At 40.0% G+C, this 24,582-nt stretch overlaps 1 protein-coding gene across 5 annotated transcripts in view; it reads left to right on the plus strand.

Annotated features, from left to right (window-relative positions):
- LTBP1 (latent transforming growth factor beta binding protein 1) overlaps positions 1-24,582 on the plus strand; it is a 466,869-nt gene that overhangs the window by 429,224 nt on the left and 13,063 nt on the right. For all 5 annotated transcript variants that reach the window (XM_077486428.1, XM_077486427.1, XM_077486431.1 and 2 more), the window contains 5 exons: positions 10,247-10,414; positions 10,690-10,776; positions 13,671-13,799; positions 19,401-19,541; positions 23,568-23,738. In XM_077486428.1, the coding sequence (XP_077342554.1) occupies positions 10,247-10,414; positions 10,690-10,776; positions 13,671-13,799; positions 19,401-19,541; positions 23,568-23,738 (696 nt within the window). The remainder of the gene's footprint in view (positions 1-10,246; positions 10,415-10,689; positions 10,777-13,670; positions 13,800-19,400; positions 19,542-23,567; positions 23,739-24,582) is intronic.

Below are 24,582 nucleotides of genomic sequence, written 5' to 3' on the forward strand. Positions count from 1 at the left end.
TAGTAACATTGTTACTTTTTTATTTACTCTGTTTCATTCATGTGCAAATCAAAGGGATGATCTGCAGATGAAGTCAGTTAAACAAATAGATCCTTCTTAATTCAAACCTTGTGAACCATGAAAATGTGAAAGTAAGCAAACAAAATGGCAAAATTCAATAGATGCAAACTAAGCACATGTAAATTTTAACCCCCCTGGCGGTATTCCCGAGTCTGGCTCGGGATGAAAATTTAGTACCATTAGCGGTAACCCTGAGCCAGATTGCATCGCTGGATCCAGGATGAGCTTACTTACCTTGTCCCCTGGATCCAGCGATGTCCCTCCGCTGTACGAGCGAGCAGTGCTCCGCTCGATCTATCACGTCGCTGAGCTCCGTTCCCTGCGAGCGTTGCAATGCACAGGGACAGAGAACGGCGCCAAATTCAAAAAGTAAAACACACACATTACATACAGTATAATGTACTCTTACAGATTACATTGCTGTATGTAATTATTTCACATCCCCTAGTGGTTTCTCCAGTGTTCTGCATGCAGTTTTATATTATAAAAACTGTTCTTTATGCCTGGAAACTAGAGATTGTCCATAGCAACCAAAACTGTCCCTTTATGTCAAAAATGGTTTTAGACCAGCTAGAAAACAGTGATAATAAATTGGAATCACTCGCAGAATTGAGGGATAGCGATTTGTAGGGAGATCCGTCATCAAATACTGAAAAGTAATGACAGTGACAATTCTGCAACTGAGCAAATTTCAGTGTTTTTGATTACATTATTGAATAATTTTTATTATTGTTATATTATTATTTGGTATAATTATTTATAGTTATTTATTATGTTATAATTTATGATTTCATTTTTCAAACTTTATCATACCCGGGATTTCTACTAGACTCTGGTTTGGACAGATTTAAGTGAGTTATAACTAGGAATTACGGGCCTACAATATAAAACTGCAAATTTTCATTCAAAATAATTGGACCGCTTTCAGCACCTAAAATCTGAAATAATCGTACCGCCAGGGAGGTTAAATGTGGTATCCAATAATAACCACTAATACAAAGTGCAGTCCATGTAAGTATAAATCTCAGTGAAGTATCCAGTAGTATTCAGTGTGCTATCCAGCAGCAACCAATAATCATCCACCGCAAATGTAAACCATGCTATAACCAAGATATTCCAGGTGGTCTTTTAACCCCTCCAAGCCTCATTCAGCCAATCAATTCTCTTTAGGGGCAATTTACCACCAACAGTCCACATTGCAGAGAAGAAAAAAAAGCTGAAGATGCTCCATAGTGTAAAACATTCACACATCTTTAGTCAGATCATTCACCTGTGATGAAGTATGTCCCACAATGGGTGAGCAGCCATATCTTGGAGAACTCTTCACTGCAGATATATGTGATCTCCCAAACTTCTGGAGCTGCAGTGGTTAAGATCTCCAGGTCTTCAGACAGAACAGATTGGTCTGGCGGGGACAAAACCCGCTTCCTCCTCCTCCATTGAGGAAAGTTATGTTATTAATTACACTGGCCATAACATGATCTGTGAATGGAGGAGAGAGTCCTGTGATGGATCAGACTCTCCCTTATTCACCTATTGTGAATGGGCCTAGATTTACTAAAACTGAATGTATTCACCCTTGAGAAGAGTCAATTATTGGGGTGTTATGATCACTTTGTATAAATACTGAATATATAACGTAAATATAAGCCCTTATGGAAAATGCAATCAATTTAGGGTTGTTGGGATTATATAAGGGCACTCCTTGCAACTGAAAAAAGTGTATCCTTTGTATACAAAGGGGACTCTTCAATGTTAGAGCTATGTGAAATATAATAATGTGAAATAGCCTTTTGTTTTAGTCCTGTCTAATAACATAAAATATAAATGGCTACCAGTAATAAATAGTAAAATGCAAATCCAGGGAGATATTCTAGTTATTCTGTTGCCTTTATGGGCCACGAAGAAATGTATTTATCTAACAAGAGCAGCATGGATTATACTTTAGAAGTTGTTTACTTTCTTCACAATCAGCATTTTTTTAGTTTAAATCATTGAACACAAAAAATATTACTAAGAAAACTACTTGTTGAAATTCTCAACCTAGTGCTTGCAATTTACAACTAAGACCCCTTTCACACTGGAGGCATGTTTCAGGCGCTTTAGCGCTAAAATTAGCGCCTGAAAAAATCCTTATCTGCAATTCCAGTGTGAAAGGGGTGCTGCACTGGCAGGATGTCACAAAAAGTCCTGGAAGAAGCTTCTTTGAGGCACTTTAGGGAGCAGTGCATACACTGATCCTAAAGCGCCCCTGCCCATTGAAAACAAGGCGCCTCAGCAGTGGCAATTTGCGGGCACTTTTAACCCTTTATCCGGTCGCTAGCAGAGGTTAAAAGCACCCTGCTAGTGTCCGAAAAGCGTCGCAAAAATGTGCTTTACCACTGACGCCCCCACTCTGGCAGTGGGAAAGGGCTCTTACAGGGCTGTGTGTTTCTATTGATGAACACCATGTAGGGAAACACAACTGTAGACTCTGCATACAAGGGGGGTTCCATAGGATGCTGCATGAGAAAGGAGCCACCTTGAAACAGGAAACTTAAGGCAGCAGTGACAGCACTATATTAAAGTGGTTGTAAACCTTCTTCTTTTAAAAAATAAAAATAACTAACAGGCCAATACTTACCTACTCTGTGCAATGTTTTTGCACAGAACAACCCCAATATTTATTCTGGAGTCCCCCGCCCGCACTCTTGGCCCCTCCGCTTCATTGGGTGCCCCCACGGTTAGCCTCTTTCCTTGTGTGCACCCTTACGGGCTTGCTCCCGAGTACTCCTGCTGCATCCATTGACACAGACATCGGGACTCGGCAATGTCCCCTGTGTCATAGGATTTGATTTACAGCAGCGGGCGACAGTGGCTCCCACTGCTATCAATCTGTTCAATGAGGAATGAGGCAGCGACTGTAGCCGCTGTGCTCGTGCACATCGCTGGATTGGATCGGGCTCAGGTAAGAAAAGGGGGGGGGGTCTGGGGGGCAGCTATGCATTAAGGTGAAAACGTTAAGGCTATAGAACCACTTTAAGCTGGAATATTAGCTAGAATTAAAAGATAAAGAAGCTGCAAACTCTGTAAGTGAATCAATGGATTGGGGTGGTGCCTTTTTTGAACAAAACTAACTATGAGGTATCTTCCAAAAGTTTTTGCGCTTTTTATATTATTGTTGGAAATGGCTGCAGGTATCATTCAGATATCCCCACTGAAATTTAAAGACACCATATGACGTCCTTGGGCTGGAAGTGGTTAAATTTACACTACAAGCCAGTTTTAGTGATCATTTTTCGGTTGAGCACATGAGCTTTGTCATTAGTCACCAACTTGTTTTGAGGCGTTTTCAAACGTGATAGGCTTTCTTTGGGATTTTTTTCACCCACAGGGAGTGGAGCTCAAACAATATCAACTTTATAGTGTTTGGTTTTTATGCTAAACAAAGATCACTACTATTTTCACTACCTTCTTGGGCTTCAATAAGTTCTGATGAATGCAACTCAAAGCAATTGTACAAAATATAAAGTAAGGTTCTCTTATTAATAAAAAAGTCCCCTATCCAAAACTTAATATAAAGCAGTCTGATGGCTACTTTGTCCAGATTCTCCTTTTGTCTTTTTACGGAATATTCTGATTGTTCAGTTGTTTTTCTTATAATTTTTTTTAAATTGCTGGAGGAATGTTATATATAATAAGTGATATACAGCTTAGTAAATGATTTGTAGATTGTCATGGTTTTGGCATTAAAACTGTACTATTCGTGACAAAGAAAGAAAATAAATGTGTTAAAGAGATGGCTTAAAGGAAAAAAAAACATAGTTCCTCTATAATCTTATAAACTTGAAGCATCTGTGCTATTTGATCCAGTATTATTTTCCACAGACAAAATGCAAATGGTAAATTAAAGTGTTTGGCAAAGTCTATCTCCCCCCTCCAAGGCCTGTTTATTTTATAGTCTGGTAACCATTAGGGTGTTGATTGTGTTTTCGTTAGGGCTTTACACTTGAATATCTGATACTTCTGCATTCACTTAACTTGTGGTAATATTGTTTACATCAGTGCAATTTGAAATGTCAGAAAGCTCATGTTTTTGCTTCAATGATAGCCAACTGAAGAAAAAGAAGATTTCAGGGACACTGACAAACAAAAAATGTTAAGCCAGCCCCTGTACAACCCAATCTCCAACCGTCATGTCTCAGTTTTTTGAGCATGCAGTACATAAGGCCAAAAGTACAAAAGGATGGGACCTCTGTCCCTCAGGTGACTTCAAAGAAAAAAATTATTTTGTGCCAAGTACAAACATTTTCTTTTCTTTATCAACCATTGAGGGACACAGGAATTTAGTGATGCTTGGACATTCAAGACATGCAAAGCAGTCCAGCTGAAGGGTGGGCAACAGCCACTGGGAGATCTCACAGATGTGAAATTCATTACAAGAATATCTAAAGAAATGGACAATATTTGAAAATTCACCCGTTTCAGTGAGACTGTCTTCTGTATGTTTTTTAAAAGACATGTTGCATGGAGTAGCAGAAAAAAAGCCCAAAGCAGGGCAAGGCCTTATGTATTTACAAACCCAAGCAGCAGATGTTGAAGATAGTTGTAGCTAGAAGGGACCACATCAGTGTAGGTGAGCAGTGCAACCAGACCGGAGAGCTACAGATCCGTTAAACACTTGAAAAGCAGGTACAGAAGTGGGAAATTGCTTCCTCTAAGCTGAACAGTGGGAGAAAGAGTATGGAGCTGGAGTTTACGCACAACACTAACACCTACAAGATGATGTCAGCGCTCAGTTACTTAAAGTGGGTGTAAACTTACACACCATTTTTACCTACAGGTAAGCCTTATTATAGGCTTACCTGTAGGTACTGTGAATATTTCATAAACTTGCACAGTTTAGGAGATATTCACTATAACAACATGTGCCGACGTCATTAGCACGTGCGCACTGAAGAAATGGCTCGCTCGTGCCGTTTCTTCAGCTGCTGTGCTGTTGCCACCCTTCAGCTGGACTGCTTTGCATGTCTCGAATGTCCAAGCAACACTAAATTCCTGTGTTCCTCAATGGTTGATAAAGAAAAGAAAACCTTTGTACTTGCCACAAAATAATTTTCTTTGAAGTCATCTGAGGGACAGAGGTACCACCCTTTTGTAATTTTAGCCTTATGTACTGCATGCTCAAAAAACTGAGACATGGAGGTTGGGTTGCACAGGGGCTGGTTTAACGTTTTTTGCTTGTCAGTGTCCCAGAAATCTTCTTTTTCTTCTGTTGGCTCTCATGGAAGCAAAAACATGAGCTTTCTGACAGTTCAAATTGCACTGATGTAAACGTCATCATGGCTGTGGCCAATCAGAGCACCGGAACCCGCGATAACTGGAAATAACTCTGGGAGACATGTCGTTGCCACAGAGGTTTTCCCAGGATGGCTGTGGGAGCTTCGATTTAAGGTAAGTATTTCATAGTGAGCTAGTATGCTATGTATACCAGCTTATAATGCCTTTGTCTTCTAGGTTTTTTTTGTTCTTTTGTTTTTTGTTTCTGTGGGTTTACAACCACTTTAAGCCTTCACTGTTGTAGGATTGTGGTGGCCCAAAGGTACTAACTGTGCGATAGGTCCCAGTGATTCAGCCTTGCCAACCTTACTGAATATTTGTGTCCTTAGAGACTGGGACACACCAAAGACTGTGCCTGGCTCTGCACCTGGAGAGCACTCTGCGGCTAAACTAGTACACTGAGGTCTGGAAAGCTCCATATTGCAGAGCCCAGGCTCTGAATAAGTCTTCAGAGACTAAGTCACAGTCCAAGTTAATACCACAAAATTTCAGTCCAGTGGGTTTGGGTACAGCCTCCCAAAGCTGTAGCTGAGGATACTCCGATCTGGATAACTGCTGTGTAGAGACTAGCTCAAGCAACGTTTTTGAAGTCATGGTTGAAGTCAGTGAAGAAAAAATATCAGAAGTGTACAGTGTCTTGATTGAAGAAAATCTAAAATTAAACTAAATACTTATAGTATTTATTGGTGTATAACACACACTTTTTCACGCTGAAAATCGGACGCAAATAGTGTTTGCGTGTTATATGGCGATACTGCAATTTGGGCTGCCTAGGAGGGAACGGGGGGGGGGGGGGGGGTGAGAGCCGTCAGATTACATACAGCGAGAATCTTCTGTTTACGCAGCGGCCTCTTTAATAGGAGGTTCAGTCTCCTGTGCCAGCATTGAACCAGTGTTCTGTATATCATAAAAGCCGGTCCAGGAGGCAGGACTTTGTATTAAAGAGGCCGCGGAGTAAACAGGAGATTCTCACTGTATATAATCTGACGGCGCTTGTCCCGCCCCCCTCTCTGTCCCCTCCGAGGCAGCAGTAATCTGAGGTGAGGCTGCAGATGCTGATCAGGCTGTATTGATGGCAATGGCGAGGCTGCATATGAGCATTGATCAGGCTGCATTGATAGCAATGGTGAGGCTGCAAATGGGCATTGATGAAGCTGCAATGATGGGCAATTGTGAGGCTGCAGATGGGCATTGATCAAGCTGCAATGATGGGCAATTGTGAAGCTGCAGATGGGCATTGATCAAGCTGCATTTATGGCCAATTGTGAGGCTGTAAATGGGCATTGATCAGGCTGCATTGATGGGCAATTGTGAGGCTACAGATGGCATTGATCAAACTGCAGATGGGCAATGTTGAGGCTGCATTGATGGGCACTGACCCTTATTTTGCTTCAAAATTCTTTATTTAAAATGTTATATTTTTATACGCCTGTGCGTGTTATATGCCGATAAATACGGTAGTTAATTTTTTTTCCGTAGAGGAAAAGAGATCCACTCTCCTGGGACACTAGCAAAAGGCTGAGACACGACATTAAATTTACTAAATTCTGGTGTCTCTACATGGATTGCAAAGAAACACATACAGTATTTGCTTCTCTATGCAAAATATATTTATATTTGAATTGTGAGCACAAGCATTTAACCTGACGGTGCAGTTTATAAATTACATACACAAAGCATGCTGTAATTCACACACCATGGTAATGCTCTGAGCACAAATAAAAATTTTCAAAGTAGACATATACAGTAATGCATTCACCATGTAACAATTTTGTCACTGCACCTAAATACCCTGTTGGGTGCTTATTGCTACTAATTTGACAGAGAGATTACTCCCAAACCCTAGCACATCTGTAGCAGGTGTAAAATTGGCCTTCCAAGCATGCTATAACCTAAGTAAGGTCTCTATACACCTTTAGAGAATGCAGTATGAATTTTGTGTTCTATGCCTCCAGCAACTTCAGTTGTACACAGAGAACTTGAGTTTTCCATCCAGTCATTGCTGTATTGCACCAGTTCTCCCCACTTCTTTCTGTAATCTGGTAATCCTCATGTACCAGCTGCTGATAAAATAATACACAGCAAATCTGGTGAGACAGCTTCAGTGAGTACACTTCTATTCCTAAACGAGTACACTTCTATTGCCCATGTATAGAGGTATGTGTGCTCTTTCAGCAGGGAATTACACTTCAGCAACTTTCTTCATTGCATTTATTACTAATATATTTAGGGCCTCTGAGTACGTTATGCCATTTGTAATGTCAACTGTCAAAACCTCCCATCTAATCCAGTTTAAAAAGAGTGCAATGAAGGCAGGAATGCAGAGTATTTGTGCCTTAAATTTGCTCCTACAACTACAGCAAGTTATCAGACACAGTCAGCTGGATTACCATATGTCTTTCCCCAGGCTATCAGACTGTACAGCATGACACCTTTGTGTGTTCCAGGAAATCTGTAAATTCACAAATGGGTATAACAGATATGATGTTTCTTGCAATAAGCAAAGAGGGAAAAAAATCTTTCTAAGGTTCTAAACTGTTTCTAAAGTTTCTAGCTGAGCTGGTTAGATTTCTATTGTAACCCATCAAAAGGAAAAACTGAAACGTATATATATTTAGCTAAATAGAGGTAGAAAACAGTTTAAAAACATATAAATGTTTAAAAAAAAAAACTGACCCAAAACCATGAGTTTATAAAGCTTCTAAATAAACATTGTGTACATGTCAAAGGATTTACAGTGCCCTATGGGTTAGCTAAAGAGAAATTACAGCAAACGTATGTCCTTTCAGGCACCATATAGATAGATTTCTCACAAGTTTGGCAACAGATGGCAAAGGAACAAGACAAAGAAGCCAAGTGCTCCACTAACTGAATAAAATTCTAAAAAAAATCTCGCATGCAACCTGGCGGACTACTAATATGCAAAGTGCCAGAAAATTCTAATCAAGATAAACATAATAATTTGTTGTATGTGTCTGCCCTAGTGCAGATGTGCGTGGCCAACCTAGAACATTCCCACCACTCTCTGCTTCTAGGATACGGCTGTACTTAACTGCTTTGCTAAGCACAATATAAAGAGATATATCCTAATTAGATTCTTTGCACTGCTATTAACATGTCATCTAGGACTATGTCTACAGTATGTGCATGGTTTAATTAGCTCTAAAGGTACCCTGTGTGGAGGGATATTTTAGGTCAGAGCATCAGTGCAGACCAATTCAAAATAAGCTTGAGTGGCCATGAATGTCTAACCTTAAAATCATTTTGAGTAAGTGATGACTATGCTTCTGTCCTCCCTCACCATTACATTACATTGCTATAAAATGAACCTGCAGCAAATTATGGTAGCATTTTTTAACTTCTGTTTCAAACCTTCTCATTATGTGGCTGCTATTCTTTCAACTTGTGTTTAAAGTTGCAGTGATCTATATATAATTTTTTGTTCAGTCACAATAAACTATTTATTGTAGCTACCAACTAAAAATGGTATGATTTGCAGTATTCCACAATAACAGAGAAACCAATTCCTTTTGTTAACAGATTTAAGAAATCCGATTTGTTAGAAGGATTGAGCTGAAAAGACTTGGCATATTTTTAAAAACAGCAGTTGTGCATTTGAAATCAAAATCAGATCAGATATAAAAAAAAAAATCAGACGACTACATAAAATGAGTTGATTTGCAGCAAGCAGGTTACATACATAGTTAGTAAGGTTGAATAAAAACACCAGTCCATCTAGTTCAACCTGAGTGCGTGCCTGCAATTGTCCCTATCCCTGTACATTGCACACTCACATTGGTCCCTACCCTCAAGGAGCCCACAACCCAAGGTCCCCATTCTTATACTAGGGCCAATTTTGGACAGAAGACAATTAATCTACCTGCATGTCTTTGGAGTGTGGGAGGAAGCTGGAGTACCTGGAGGAAACCCACGCAGGCACAGGGAGAACATGCAAACTCCAGGCAGGTAGTGTTGTGGTTGGGATTTGAACCAGCAGCCCTTCTTACTGCTAGGTGAGCGTGCTAGCCACTACACCACTGTGCCGCCCACTATAGCAGTCCTCTGTTATATAAAACTACATAAAAATAAATAAAACTACCGTATTTATTGTGTTATACGCCAATCGTTCCATTTGAGCTGCCTCAGAGGGGACAGCGAGGGGGCAGGGCGAGCATCGTCAGATTACATACAGTGAGAATCTCCTGTTTTTTTAGCATCATCTGTAATAGGAAGTCCTGTCTCCTGGGCTGGCATTGGACCACTGTTCTGTCTATTATAGCCAGCACAGGAGGCAGAACTATGTATTAAAGAGGCCGCTGAGTAAACAGAAGATTCTCGCTCTATGTAGTCTGTAGGCGCTTGTCCCGCCCCCTCCTTGTCCCCTCCGAGGTAGCCGCAAGGTGAGGCTGCATTGATGGCACATGTGAGGCTGCAGCTGCAGATGGGCATTGATCAAGCTGCATTGGTGGCAATGGTGAGGCTGCAGATGGGCACTGACCCTTACTTTGCTTCACAGTTTTTTTTTTTTAAATGTACGTTTTGTTCCTCAAACTTCCCTCTTAAAGTGTAGGTGCGTATTACACGCCGGTGCTTGTCATATGTCGATAAATACGGTAAGTAACCAGCTTTTTCATTATGCAGCCCTTCCAGATAGCACCTGCTACAAAAACCTAGTGACCTCTCAGCTTTGGTAGGAAATATCTGGAAAGTTTTCTTTAATTCATATATTTGTTTATTACTAGTTGGTTTTGAAATCCAGTTATTCATTTTAACTTTTGGAAAGAAGTAAATATCTGAGATGATGAACTCTATACAGTAAAAGCTGTATAACATCATATTTCCCTTTTTATGTATTTTTTTCCTGCAGATGAGCATTATGATGAAGAAGAGAAGCAATGCTACTATAACCTCAATAATGTCAATTTCTGTGAGAATGTTCTTACTATAAATATTACTAAGCAAGAATGCTGCTGTACTCTTGGAGCTGCTTGGGGAGACACTTGCGAGATGTTCCCTTGTCCAGTCTTAAGTTCTGGTATGTACATAAAGTGCATATTAAAAGCCAGTATGCATATCATTTTTATAAATCACATGTCACCCCTATAAGGTAGTCTAAAATACATGTTCGCTCTTTTATTCATTCAATAATATATGTACCTGTATTTGAGAATGGAAAAACTGAGGCTACAGTATTTTATGAAGCATGAATAACATATACATAAACATGGGCACAACCTTATTTATATAAAACAATTTTATTATTATTATTATATATTATTATTTTATTATTTTTTTCTTTGATTTTTTCAGATGATTATGCATTACTCTGCCCTGAAGGGAAAGGATATGTCCCGTCCAAGGAGTCACTCTATGAGGGCAATGGCTTGACCTATGAAGGTTAGAATATTTGTGCCTGTTTTTCCAAACCTGGAAACAGAAAACAAACATGTGCAGTTCTATAGTAAATACGTCAATATACACTATTAAATGCAGCAAAAAATGTAATTGGTTGATTAAAGTATCGGCTCAATATTAGCTCCAGTTTTCTTTAATATAGTTTCATGCTTTAAGTACACCTAAAGGCTCCTGTATGACAGTCCAGACACATACCATATCCAGTTACACTGTGGTCTACAATAAAAACAATACATTGAGCAAAACACTTCCTTGACCTTCATTAACTTAACCAAGTTCTCCTTCCTTTGAGTCTTATAACCTTGCCCCCCACCACAAACCCTGCAACTCAGAGTGGCAGTGCAGTCCATCCAGAAAGAAGAATGATGGATGGTGTGATATCTGCTCAGCCTTATATTTACCAGGATTTACCAACATCATGGTCGAATTTTTGTAGTGAGACTGTTCAGCCTTCTTACTCTTCCATATAGCAAAAATGTGTGCCTGATGATTTCTAAAAGCTCTGCATGTGATAAGTCACTTGCAATGGTCACGCATGCCTGTTTCCACCCCCAGGGAATTGTACATGGCTTAATTTACACCCATTAATTGCAAGCCATATACTGCCATACACTAAACAAAAAAGGGAGTGGAATCCAACTCAGTATGTAGGCACCATCCATATACATGAAATCTCAACAACATTTGTTACTCTACACATGTTGTTGTGGTCTAACATATTTCTTCCTCATTGATACATTTAAAGTCTGCCATAGAATGACAGTTGTTGTTGAGATTTCAACCAATGTAAGCATAGTTTAAATGCAGACTGGAATTGAGATATGTATTGCCATTCTTACTAGAGTATATGTATTATTATTATTATACATATTCGTCTAGCAGTGACATGTTACACAGTTCACTGTTCATGTCATTGCCTTCCCATTTGGAGATTGCACCGTAATATCCAATTTACTGCAAACAGTGCTCATACAGAGTTCAGGTAATTTATATGTTGTTTTTTTGGAATGTGTAATAAAACTCAAGCTGAAAGAACCGATATAAACACAGATATGTCTATAGCGCCCTTTACTTTTAGGTAGGGGCTTGGTAGTATTTTTCTGATAGTGTAGGATATAGAGACAAATTTAGCCAGGGCCATGTTATTTATTAGGCCTGGTTGTTGATTCAGGGTTGGAAGTGTCAGAGTAGAAGGGGGTGTGGCCGCCTACATTTGGGCTCAGGGATACCTTCTCTGCTTGACAGTGGATTGTGCTGGAAAGAGAGGATGGGCTGAGGCCTGAGTGTCAGGAAACCCATGTGAGAGGATTGACCAATGGTTAGTTAACATGCTCTTGGGGAGTTCGGAGTTTGGTTGGTTCAGGTCCAGAGGCCCGGGAGTTCAGAGATCTCGGAGGCTCTGAGAAGGAGGCGAGTCCAGGGAGGCCCGAGAGTCTGGCCCCTGGAGACGAATCTAACATGTAGCGCTTGGGAAATACTGGACGTCCCTATTCAGGGGATGTTCCGGGCAGCGTCGGAGGAGTAGGAAGTAGGAGCAAAGCGGTAGAAGGGAACTGGGTGATCGACTTTCTGTGAGTAGAACATGGACTGTTGATTGGGAGAGAGCAAAGGGAGTGCAAACCCAGAGGAGCTAAATCAGAACTTCATACTGTGCATCCAAGGAACACAGTATTGAGTGCTTTCAAGGACTGAGGGAAGTTTGATATATAAGTCATGGAAAATAGGCAGTGATGGCCTGTGACTTTGAGTTCAACACCCATAGGATATCTACCAGTCTGGCAGAAGGGATTATTTAGAGTAATGCTTATTTGTCTAACTTGAGAGTGCTGTATCCTAAAGAGAAATGGACCCAAAGAAAGGATCGCTACAGGGGGTTTAAGTAACAAAGCTACAGCTATAGATTAAGCTGCAGCTTTAAAGAAAATGGGGTCAGAAGGGGCATCTCATATACCTCACTGGATAGCCCCACAGATTTATTCCCAAATAAAGCAATATAAATCTGGAATTCTGACTGTTTGGTGTCATGTCTTTGCATGGGGGGGATCAGAAGTGGAGTGATCAACAAAAGGTAAATGAACAAAATCAGCAGTCCCCATGGGGGTACCGCTACATGTCATACAAATTTGTCTTCACATATGAAGCCTGATCTGTTCTGATGTATGCCTAGTGGTAATCAATAACAGGTACAGGCATACCCCACTTTTAAGTACACAATGGGGTTAATTTACTAAAGCTGGAACGTGCAAAATCAAGTTCACTTCTACATAGAAACCAATGAGCTTCCAGGTTTTATTACCAAAGCTTAATTGAACAATCTGGGGTTAGAAGCTCATTGGTTTCTATGCATAAGTGAGCCTGATTTTGAACTTCCCAGCTTTAGTAAATAAACCCCATTGTGTACTTAAAAGTGGGGTATGCCTGTAATTGGTCTAAAAGGGACTGTAAATTGTCTTTGTCTTGCAGCTTCTCAGTGACCTATACCTTTCATGACTAATTTTAAATCCAAAATAAAGGAGGAATTAGTCACTTCCAGATGTACAGTAACTATCTTTAATCTTAGTGTTGTGTATGTCTTGAGATTGGTACTTTGTTAGATTAGAGATCACACTATACAGAATAGCCTTGATGAAGCAGCGTGGTTTCCACATAGATCTGCAAATATTTGCAACCAACACCTATTTTTTTAATACAATGTTTAATGAGTGATGGCTATTTCTATTATTTTAATTTTAAATCTAGACTGGTGCTTTTTGTGTTGTAGATGGTTTATTTCATTGTAGATTTTTGTTTTTCTTTTGTGTCAATAGTTATAGCATAAAGATATCAAACTTCACAACATATTTATCCTGTTTTTAATATATCTATGACTCTTTCAGATGCTGATGAATGCCTATTATTTGGAAAAGAAATATGCAAAAATGGCTTCTGCTTAAACACTGATTCAAGCTATGAGTGTTATTGCAAACAAGGCACATATTATGATCCTGTGAAGCTTCAGTGTTTTGGTAAGTCGAATTTGTATTTATCAGCTATCAATTTGTATAAATCATGAAGTTGGAGGCTTGTACCACAATTAACCTCAATGGCTAAATGGCTATCCATCATGCAATATGCTTGCGGAGTTAGAGATGAATGCTACTGTGTAATTGGAACTGGGCAAAACACCATTTTTACTTTAGGCTGGGTTCACACCTATGCGAATTGGATGCAGGTTTCTCCGCATCAAATTTGTATAGCAGGAGAATATGACTGGCTCTCTATGGAGCCAGTTCACATGTCTCCGGGGGGGCTGTGGAGCACACTGCACTGTGTGTCTTTGCCTTTGTTTCAGGGCCGAATTCAGGCAAAGATTCTGCCCTGATTTGTCCCTGAAATGGAGAACAGGGATGTACAGCGTGGCACTTTGCGCCCTAAAAGTGTCGCTGCCCTAAGTGCTTTACCAAAACCATATAATATGAGGTCAAACCTAAACACTTTCAATTTGTATGCAATCAGGCAGGCCCTTGTACTACACAGTTGAAGGTAAAACTAAAGGAAATTGAATTAAAAAATTGTATAATGTATGGCCAGCCTAAAAAGACCATGGGGTTCATTTACTAAACGCAAATCCACTATGCCTTACAAGTGCACTGCAAATGCACTTGTAAGTGCAGTTGTTGTAGATCCAAAGGGGACATGCAAGGAAAATAAAAAACAGCATTTTTGCTTGCACATGATTGGATGATAAAATCAGCAGAGCTTCCACTCATTTCAGATCTTCCCCTCAGATCTAAAGTGACTGCACTTCAAAGTGCAATTGTAGTGCAGAGCGGATTTGCCTTTAGTAAATCAACCCCCATGTGATTACATGAAAATAATAAGCAATGGCGCTTTTTTAACTCAGTTTTTTTTTTAAATGTGCTAAAATGCCTTTTAAAAAAACAAACCAAAATGTATGCTAAAAAAGCAGCAAAAAGTGCACCAAAAACAGTACCAAAATGAGCACAAAAAATGCCCAAAAAGCCAAATTGAAAATTTTTTGGGCATTGAGCATTTTTTCAATGCATACGTTGGTAGTGTATTTGTCAAATAACAAAACATGTGGCAAAATACATGTCTACTATCTGCATTTGGGGTCCCATTAAAGGCCTGATTCACACATATGCATTTTTAGTGCTTTTTGAATTTTGCAGATTTGCTCTACAGTTCATTTAACATGGTTTCCTACGGAACATGTTTTGTAATGCAAATCTGCAAAATGCAAAAAGCACAAAAAATGCCATAGGTTCACTTACAATACAAATCAATTCGGAGGGATCAGAGGGCCCTGCTCATTAGAGCTTACAATCTAGAAGGGGGGTATATTCTCCACCTCTGAGCTGAACGATCTGGGACGGAGATATTTTACCAAGATGGCCAGTGAGATGTTCAGATCTCACTTTCATAAACTGGTTATCTGTGTAAAAGTGAATGACAGAAGGGTGTGTCCTGTGATGAGAAGTGAAGAACATGTTCTCCACGCCTCATCACAGCTTCATAAACTGGCACACCTAAGAGATCAGCCGTGATCATCAGGATCTCGGCTCTTCTCTGTTTGATAAATGTACACCTTTATCTTTATCAGACTGTCAGATACTAGATTAGAAATAACATATGGGAGATGTACTAAAGCAGAATCTGGTGAAGCTGTGCATAGTAACCAATCAGCTTCTAGTTTTTTTTTTAATGCCAAAGTTTAATTGAACAAGCTGAAGTTAGATGCTGATGCACAGCTACACCAGTTTCTTTGAGCACCGGTTTTGGTAAATCTCCCCCATGGAGTCTAAACATTGACATGGACCCTAAATAGAATTATTAAAAAATTATTGGATACGGATCTGTTCTCAATATTCACATTACAGTACCAACATCCCAAAGAGAATCATGGATACAAAGAGCTTGGAGGTGGGGGACTTTGAGGTACCAATTACAAACATATAGCACATTACAACTCATTAAAAATAAAAGATTATATTTATTTGAACAGTATAAAAACACAGACATATGAAACCTGCAATTATTTCTGTTCCTGTCAGTCTATACATATAGCCTAGTACAAGGAAACAAACATCACAGCATTCCAACATGTAAAAGAGAATTATGTTCGCCGTCCCGATTTATTCGACATGTTTCGCCTAATCGGCTTCTTCAGGAACAAGGGACACGGAGTATTCAATCCAAACAAGAAGAGACATATTGCATACTATATATATACAAAGAGAGATCAAACAATTAGTAAAGTTTGTTACATATAATATTAAAGATATATGAATCATGTCTACAAAAGTGTGGCTCAAAACCCCATACATAAAAGGGCTTTATGGACCGAAACCCACCCCCTGCTTTTATGCAAAACATAATATCGCATATTCTCCTTACCTCCAAAAAGAGGAGATAAACAACGAAGGGGTTAATTCCCATCAGCACAGTTCCCCATCACTCTCATCCCTCGTACAGCCAATAGGGGTCCAATAGAAGGCCAGATAGCCCATAGAGAGGGTAAAGTTGCTAAATGTAACTCTGAAAGATAAAAATCCATACCTGAAATAACATCAATATGGTCCAAGACACATATTACAATAACATAGATAGAGAGAGAGGGGGGCAGGAGAGAGTCCCAAACCAGGTTAAAATTCAAGGACTGCACCTACCTCCCACTCAAAAAAGCTTGACAAAAAGTTAATACCAGGAGATCGGGTAAAGGACTAAAGCCTAAAGTTAGTAATTGGCACCAGAATCTATGGACAGAAAAAAATTAAAAATAAAGATAATAATAGTAATAAAGTCTATGAGGAAAATAAGAAAAAAGGATGTTGAAATCCAAATCAGCGAGGAAGCATACAAAGCACAAACACCGTCTTGAACGCTCCTTCAACGCTCCTTCATTGTGCATAAGATATCCCAAAAAGCACCAAAAAAGATAGCCTCTCACCTGCAAAGACCCTGAGTTGCTGACACAATATGCCTCAAAGCTACCTGACGGGGGTGGGGGAATCTGCCCCGCCTAAACGGCCACACACACCCCCAGAGAAGAGCGGGCATATGACACCGACCAGACTCAAACCAACAATCCAGTATATGTGCTGTGTTAAAAGATAATATATGTATAACAACATATCAGGATACAGAATAAACAGCTAACCAATTAAAAATAAAATCCAAAATCAAAACGAATTTTTACCTGTGAATGTATACACATGTATAACCCGAGCTCCAAAACACTCCCAGTTTAGCACACGGCAAACCGGGTTTAAATAACCCTCTCCATGGCGCCAAAACGCGACGTGTAATGTCACAGCGTGATGACGCCACGTGGACGCAAAGAGCGGACGTCCACGAGGCACAGATTTACCCACCGGAACCGGAAGTGAATGTCACTTCCGGTGCGTCTGCCTGATCTGCAAGGGGAAACCATCTCCTTGCAGACACCTCCTAGAAAAGAAAGGGGCCAGAAGGCGGAGAATGTATCCACCCAGGCTGTACATAGGCTCCGGAGAACTATGTCCCATAGGGAGCATCCAGAGAGGGCCCATAGGGAGACACACCTTCCCAGAAACGAGGAACAATGCCCCCCCCATGCACCCTTGGGTGTCCGTACCGGTATCTATAGCCTAAAGACCACATGGCACGGGATTCGAGAGGAAAAAATATATATATTACATTTTAGGGGTTAAATGTTATTTTACATTGAGCCACACAATTTCATCACGAAACAAAATACATAAGCGCACAAAGTACAGCACCAATATAGCATAGATATATCTCATACAGAGCCCCACACTGAGACTGTGGCCATATATAAAATACAGATGTTTCATCGTATCAAACAATAACATAGACCTCCTCAGATTGAGGAAGGTGAAGGCAGCAAAAAACTCAGGTCATCTCCACCGTGGAGCTGTCGGACCCATACAACCCAAAAGATGTCCTAAGATGGTGGGAATAGGACCTGGAATATACTTCATTCAAAATATACTTAGGACCAAAGTACACACTATACTAGCCAATTATAAAAATGCCTTATAGCTGATCCCCTCATTGAGCCCCGGAAAATGGGTCACTTGCAATGAGTAGATCCATTTAGTTTCTAATTGTAATCGTTTTTTATCCAGGTCCCCATCCCGACCTTGTGATGAATAAATAAATAAAGTCATTACATAAATATAATTATTTTTGCAGAAAAATATTAAAGCGGGATTCCACCCTAAAGTGGAACCTCCGCTGATCGGATCCCTCCCCCCCTCCGGTGTCACAATTGACACCTTTCAGGGGGGAGGGGGTAGAGATACCTGTCAAAGACAGGTATTTTCACCCACTTCCGGGCATAGACTCCCGTGGGAGTCTACGCCATTTCCTGCCCTGCCGCGCTGTCTGCTGGGACACACACGGGTCCCAGTGACAGCGCGGAGATTTCCTACTGCACGGCGCGGCTCGCGCATGCGCAGTAGGGAACCGGGAAGTGAAGCCGATTCGCTTCACTTCCTGATTCCCTCACCTAGAATGGTGACTGCAGCAGCCGAGAGCCGAGCGATCGATCGGCCTCGGCTGCCGGCATCGCTGGAACCCGGGACAGGTGAGTGTCCATTTATTAAAAGTCAGCAGCTGTAGTATTTATAGCTGCTGGCTTTTAATATTTTTTTTTTTGGTGGAATCCCTCTTTAAGTATTCTGTTTTCTACCTTGATTTGTTCACCTATTGGTATTTAGGTTTATGGTAAATTTCTACCACATTTATTGCTGTTGCAGTTAACAGTTCTTTTGCCATGTAGAAATGCTAGTGTTGCCTCTAAAAGCAGTTTAAATTGCCAGTTATATATCAGTGAATATGGCTTGCTTTCTGCCTGAACTCTGTGCAATTTTAATGAAAAGCACAGATTAACTTGTGTTAATAGTATTATGAAGCATTTTGTTAACATCATATATATATATATATATATATATATATATATATATATATATATATATATATATATATATTGGGTTTTCTTTCTTTAAAACAAATCTGTTGATAACACACTTTATTTTTTCAAAGAACATGATGGCCCTTGGTAAAATATCCTTGAATTTCCATAAATCAGAGTGACTTGGAAATATGAACCATTTTGTTAATGAGGGCGAATTGCTCACACCTGTAAAGTTCACTTGCAGGTCCATTTTGGAATTCTTTTCTAGCGAAGGGTGATTATCCAGCTAATTTGTGTAACCTAACGCCACACTTTCTTCACAAAATCACCTTCTTCTGTCTTCAAGTGTAGACCACTTGCTAATCCGTCTGAGAGTTTTGCTAGGTAAGCAAAAAATGCCTTAAACCTAGCAAAGTATCAGAGTGCAAAAAGTCAATTTTAAAGCCACAACAAAGGAATCCAATGGCTTATTCACTCCTTTATTACTATATCAAATTTCATAGCCTGATCTAATTATTTACTAAGCATTCAAATACAGCTACAATGCACAACTTTATGTTACTACTGACTGTGCCCAGTGGAAATGAGTTGTCGGGAAATACTCCCATTTCAGATAACAGTAGCTCATAAAAATTGGAAATAACATCTGTACTGTTAATACATTTGTGATTCCTATCTACTGTAGATAACAATGAATGTGATGACCCAAGCAGTTGCATTGATGGTGAATGTATCAACACGGATGGATCATACAGCTGTTTCTGCACACGCCCGATGGTTCTGGATGCTACAGGAAAAAGGTGTATCAGACCACTGGATGTAATTGGTAAGTTACCAAAAATTGTACATTATGACCTATAGCCATCTTTTAGTTGAGTACTAAGTTGAGTACTATTCTGAAAGAAGAATAGAAAATGTTCAACAACCTAAAAAGAAGAAATGGAAGGAATTGGCAGAGGGGTCCGTTTCAGATATGGCAACCTGTGGCTGCCTACTTTGTGGACAGAGAACCAAGTGGTCATTTCCCAGCTGTGTTTTTTGTAAGATGCCACAACGCAAGATATATTACCAAACTAAACTCCAAAAGATGCTGCTCATCTAATGGTGAAAATGACACCTTGAAACTGCATTCAGCAGACATGACCTTGCTTTCTATTTTTCATTGATATGTAGCTGTTGTACTTTGGATTGCTCAACTGCCAACAATTGCAATGATGCCATTAATCTGGTGTTTGCGGAATGTAAAGGTAATTTATTATTAGAAAACTACTGAGGCTGCCATTGCGAAACTCTCCTTCAGAAATTGCTTTTAGCTGGCATTTGGATACTCTAAGTTGCATAATCAAAAAGTATGCAAATTAAGAATTTTGATATTTTGATGACTTTCTTGACCTGCATACTTGTTTTCTGTTAGTAAATCAGAAAATATTGAAACCACCGGTACAGAGCAGCTAACATTTTTTGGAAGGAAGGTAACAATGGGGGATGTGTATATAGTATATATCATGTGCCCGCTCAGACGTTGCAGCCTCAATGACCTGCATGTGAATAGCAGCTTTGTGATGGGGGTTCAGCAAGTGGGAAAATAGCATGCAGTGATCAGTAATATGTAATTTACAACCCGGCATAAAGACTACAGAAAACAGGATTATGTAATGTACTACTTACAACTATGTATCCTCAACATTTAGAGTGCAGCGTTGTTGGGCATGTAACACACAAAGAATATAGTATGCAGGAGTGAGTAACATGTAACAAATAACACAGCATGTGCAGGGCTATATGTAGCATATGAAATAATGTATAGAGATGTTGTCTGTAGTATGTAATGTGCCAAATAATCTATAGATTGCAGGGATAATATGTAATGCATTACCCCTTTATTGGGGGACACAAATATTTTGTCTTACATTTTTGATCAGTAGAAGGAAGAATGCTCACTTACATTGATATTCAGTAAAAGTAAAAAATGCCTACTTACTGTATATTGGTGGTCAGTTGAGAAGTGCCACCTTACATTGGTGGTAAAATGGGCTTAGGCCTTACAACCACACTTATGTGGGATGGGGATCCCCCACCTTCTTGCTCAATACAGATAGACGGAGTTCAGCTTCTTAGCTAACTCTTAATTATCTTCCTCCGAAGCACTAATTAAAAACAGAAACAGTCTAAATATTCATACAGGAGACGAAAAAAGAAGCAGAATCAAATAGCTGAAAAGGTTCTTGTGGCGTGAAAGAGTCATCATTATTGGAAACCATTTGTCCGTGATAGCTGGAATGAATTTATAACCTGAAAAACCAATTTAATAAAACATTTTTTGTGATGACTGTGGAGTGTATTTTTTTTATCATCTGTATGGATATTTAGAGGTTATAAATAATCAGAAATGACTGGTTCAGATACTTCTACTTCGCGCAGTTTTCTTTCTGAGACATTCCCTTTAAAAATTCTTAATTTAATTTAAAAGCTCAATGTTTTTCGTAAAAAATGTTAGGCACATATTAGGTAGAGGAGGGCTGAATTTAAAGCAGTAGGTTTAAGTCATATTAAAGCTTTCTTTTAAAATAATAAACATGACATATTTTGCACAGAGCAGACCCAATCATTCTCTTCTCAGGTCGCCCGCTGGCACTCCTGACTCCTTTCCCCACTAAGAGCTCCCATATAAAGCAGATAATGGGGCACTTGTGCGGGCTCATTTCGAGGCCTCGCTGCCTGCATCAATTGACAGACAGTGGGGCTTGGCCACACCCCCTGCTCCCTCGTCATAGGATTTGATTGACAGCAGCAGGAGTCAATGGCCAACACTTCTATCAATCTGCCCAGTGAGGAGGGACAGAGTCAAGAGAGCTGCTGCTGTCATGCACAGTGCTGGATTTAAGTCAGGCTCAGGTAAGTATGGGGGAACAGGGGGACTCCTCTACAGCAGAATGTTTTTACCCTGATGCATAGAATACCTTAACCTCCTTAGCTGTAATCCAGAGTGTAGCTCAAGATGAATTTTCAGTACCAAAATCTGTAACCCTGAGCCACACGGGATCGCAGCGCAGGATCCAGGCAAAGTTACTTACCTTGTCCCCAGGATCCTGCGATGTCTCCCGCTGTGTGTGTGAGCCATGTCCTCCGCCGTATCTATCATAGTGCTGAGCTCCGTTCCCTGTGAGCGCTGTAACGCACTGGGATGGAGCACGGCGCCTAATTCAAAAAGGTAAAAACACACAATACATACAGTACACTGTAATCTTACAGATTACATTACTGTATTAAATCATTTCACATCCCTTTTTTCCCTAGTGGTTTGTCCAGTGCCCTGCATGCAGATTTATATTATAAATACTGTTCTGTCTGCCTGGAAACTGTAGATTGTTCATAGCAACCAAAAAGTGTCCCTTTACGTCAAAAACGGTTTTAGACCAGCTTGAAAACAGTGATAATAAATTAGAATCACTTGCAGAATTGCACAATGGTAATTTGTGGGGAAATCCGTCATCAAAAACTCAAAGTAATGACAGCGACAATTCTGCAACTGAGCAAATTTCTGTGTTTTTGATTTGATTACGTTATTGAATAATTTTTATTATTATTTGTTATTACTTATAGTTATTTATTATATTATAATATATGATTTTGTGTTTCAAACTTTATCATACCCGGGATGTCTACTAAACTCTTGTTTGGACAGATTTAAGTGTGTTATTCCTAAGGCCGCGTACACACGGGCGGATTGTCTGCCCAACTAAGTTCGTCAGACAATCCGACAGACAGTCCGTCCAACATTTGAATGAACGGACTTGACCACACACGATGAACAGACAGTCCGCTGAAAGCGTGCGCGATGACGTGTACAGCACGTACGACGGGACTAGAAAAACGACGTCCTATACACTGCAATGCAACCTTCGGCCGTGTAAATCCTTTCTGAGCATGCGCCATACTTAGTCCGTCCAACTTGCCTACACACGAGCGGACTGTCCGCTGAAACCAAGTTTGGACGGACAAAACCAAGTTTGGACGGACAAAATTACGGAAATTCCGTAAGACTTGGTTCGTTAGACAGTCCGCTGAAAAAGTCCGCTGAAGCCCACACACGAGCAGATTGTCCGCTGAAACACAGTTCAGCGGACTAAGTTGGGCAGACAATCCGCCCGTGTGTACGCGGCCTAAGAATTACAAGCCTACAATATAAATTTCCATGAAAAACGTACAGCTTTGAGCATCAAAAATCGGAAATAATCATGCTGCCAGGGAGGTTAAGGTCAAGAACCTTAAGGCTTTAGAACAGCTTTTATTGCTATTTTGCCCTAGAAAAGGGTTAATTCCAATTAAGCTATCATGATGCAGACCCTGCCTACTTGCTCTAAAGCTGGTCATACACCTATAGATTATCTGCAGATTTTCTATGGTTAGATGGAAAAAGTGGGAGATTCCCCCATCTACACAGTTTAGCGAACATGGAGAAATCTGTTGCACTTTTTCCATCTAACCATAGAAAATCTGCAGATAATCTATAGGTGTATGGCCAGCTTTAGTCTGTGGCTACAGCTGGGTCTGTTTTTAGGAGCTGCAGCATGAGGAGGCTGTGAACACAGCACAAAGACTTGGCTGTGCAGCGAGGCCATTATGAGGGTGAAGCCCACTCCTACCTTCTCTGTGCATAATGTTTGTTTTTACTGAACACACAGCTATCCTTTAAACTACACTGTCTAGAGTATTGTCTATAAAGATGATCTACTTTTTTTTGGTTGGAGTTTTGTACTGATAAAGATATGGGCCATTTTATCACAACTTTGCATTTATTCAGTGGTTCAGTGCGTATTTAGGTAATGATGCACAATTTGATTTTTCACAGAACCTACAGAAGAAACCGATGTGTTCCAAGATGTATGCTGGCAGCATCTCAGTGAAGACTATGTGTGCAGCCAACCCTTGGTTGAAAGGCAGACTACTTACACAGAATGCTGCTGTTTATATGGGGAAGCATGGGGCATGCAGTGTGCTCTTTGCCCAATGAAGGACTCAGGTGAGCCAGTGAAATTAATGACTTGGATGTAGATGTAGATGCTCTGATGTAGACAGATTTTTGAACTTTTTCTTCCACTTTGCCAGAGCAAAGCTTATCAATCTCACAGATGCTTGCAGGTATCTGTACATGCTTTTTTTGTTTTTATTAGACTTAAGAGCCTATGTATTGCTGTACATACATCTACATGTGAAGTGCATTGGGAAGGGGGGGGGGGGGTGTTATGCCATTCAGGCATCTGATTCTGTTGTTGGTAGTTCAAACACCCCCTATTTTACTTTTAATAATCTATCTGTTTATAAACTATGGTGAAGGGCAGGATAGGCGTTCTGGGGGTGTTTGCCTTACCTTTCCCTCTCGGTAAATTGAACATTCAGTTTATCAGAAGTAAAACAGGGAGATCTGTGTTCCTCTCAAGGAAGTTTTGCCCAGAATTGTCTGTAGTTACTTCATATACATGTTGTAATGACTTTTCTGTTTTCTGTCATCTCATGTCTATGAGTACCGTTACTAAAAAGTTTTTGCCCTTTGTGTATTTTTAAAAAGTTTCATTCGGGAACAGGTACACAAGAACTTTGTTTTTTCGATTGAATGCATTTGCAATTAGTACAATGGTTTGATCCCAGAAAGCAGCAGTCTAATAAAGAACACACCTATTCATGATGTACTGAGGTCTATGGTGAATATTACCTGTTTGAAGTGGTTTAAGTGTATGCGTTGGCTCTCAAATGAACTTTCACACTTTGAAGCCATAGGATCGTACATATATATCCTGGAGTTGCTCCAGCACGCAATAGACATTGGTAATATTTACTGTTTCCATAATACCTAATCATGGTTTCTG

Source organism: Lithobates pipiens, unplaced genomic scaffold (genome assembly GCF_037356315.1).
Source record: "Lithobates pipiens isolate NorthernLeopardFrog02 unplaced genomic scaffold, aLitPip1_a1.2 Scaffold_18, whole genome shotgun sequence".
Lineage (NCBI taxonomy): Eukaryota > Metazoa > Chordata > Amphibia > Anura > Ranidae > Lithobates > Lithobates pipiens.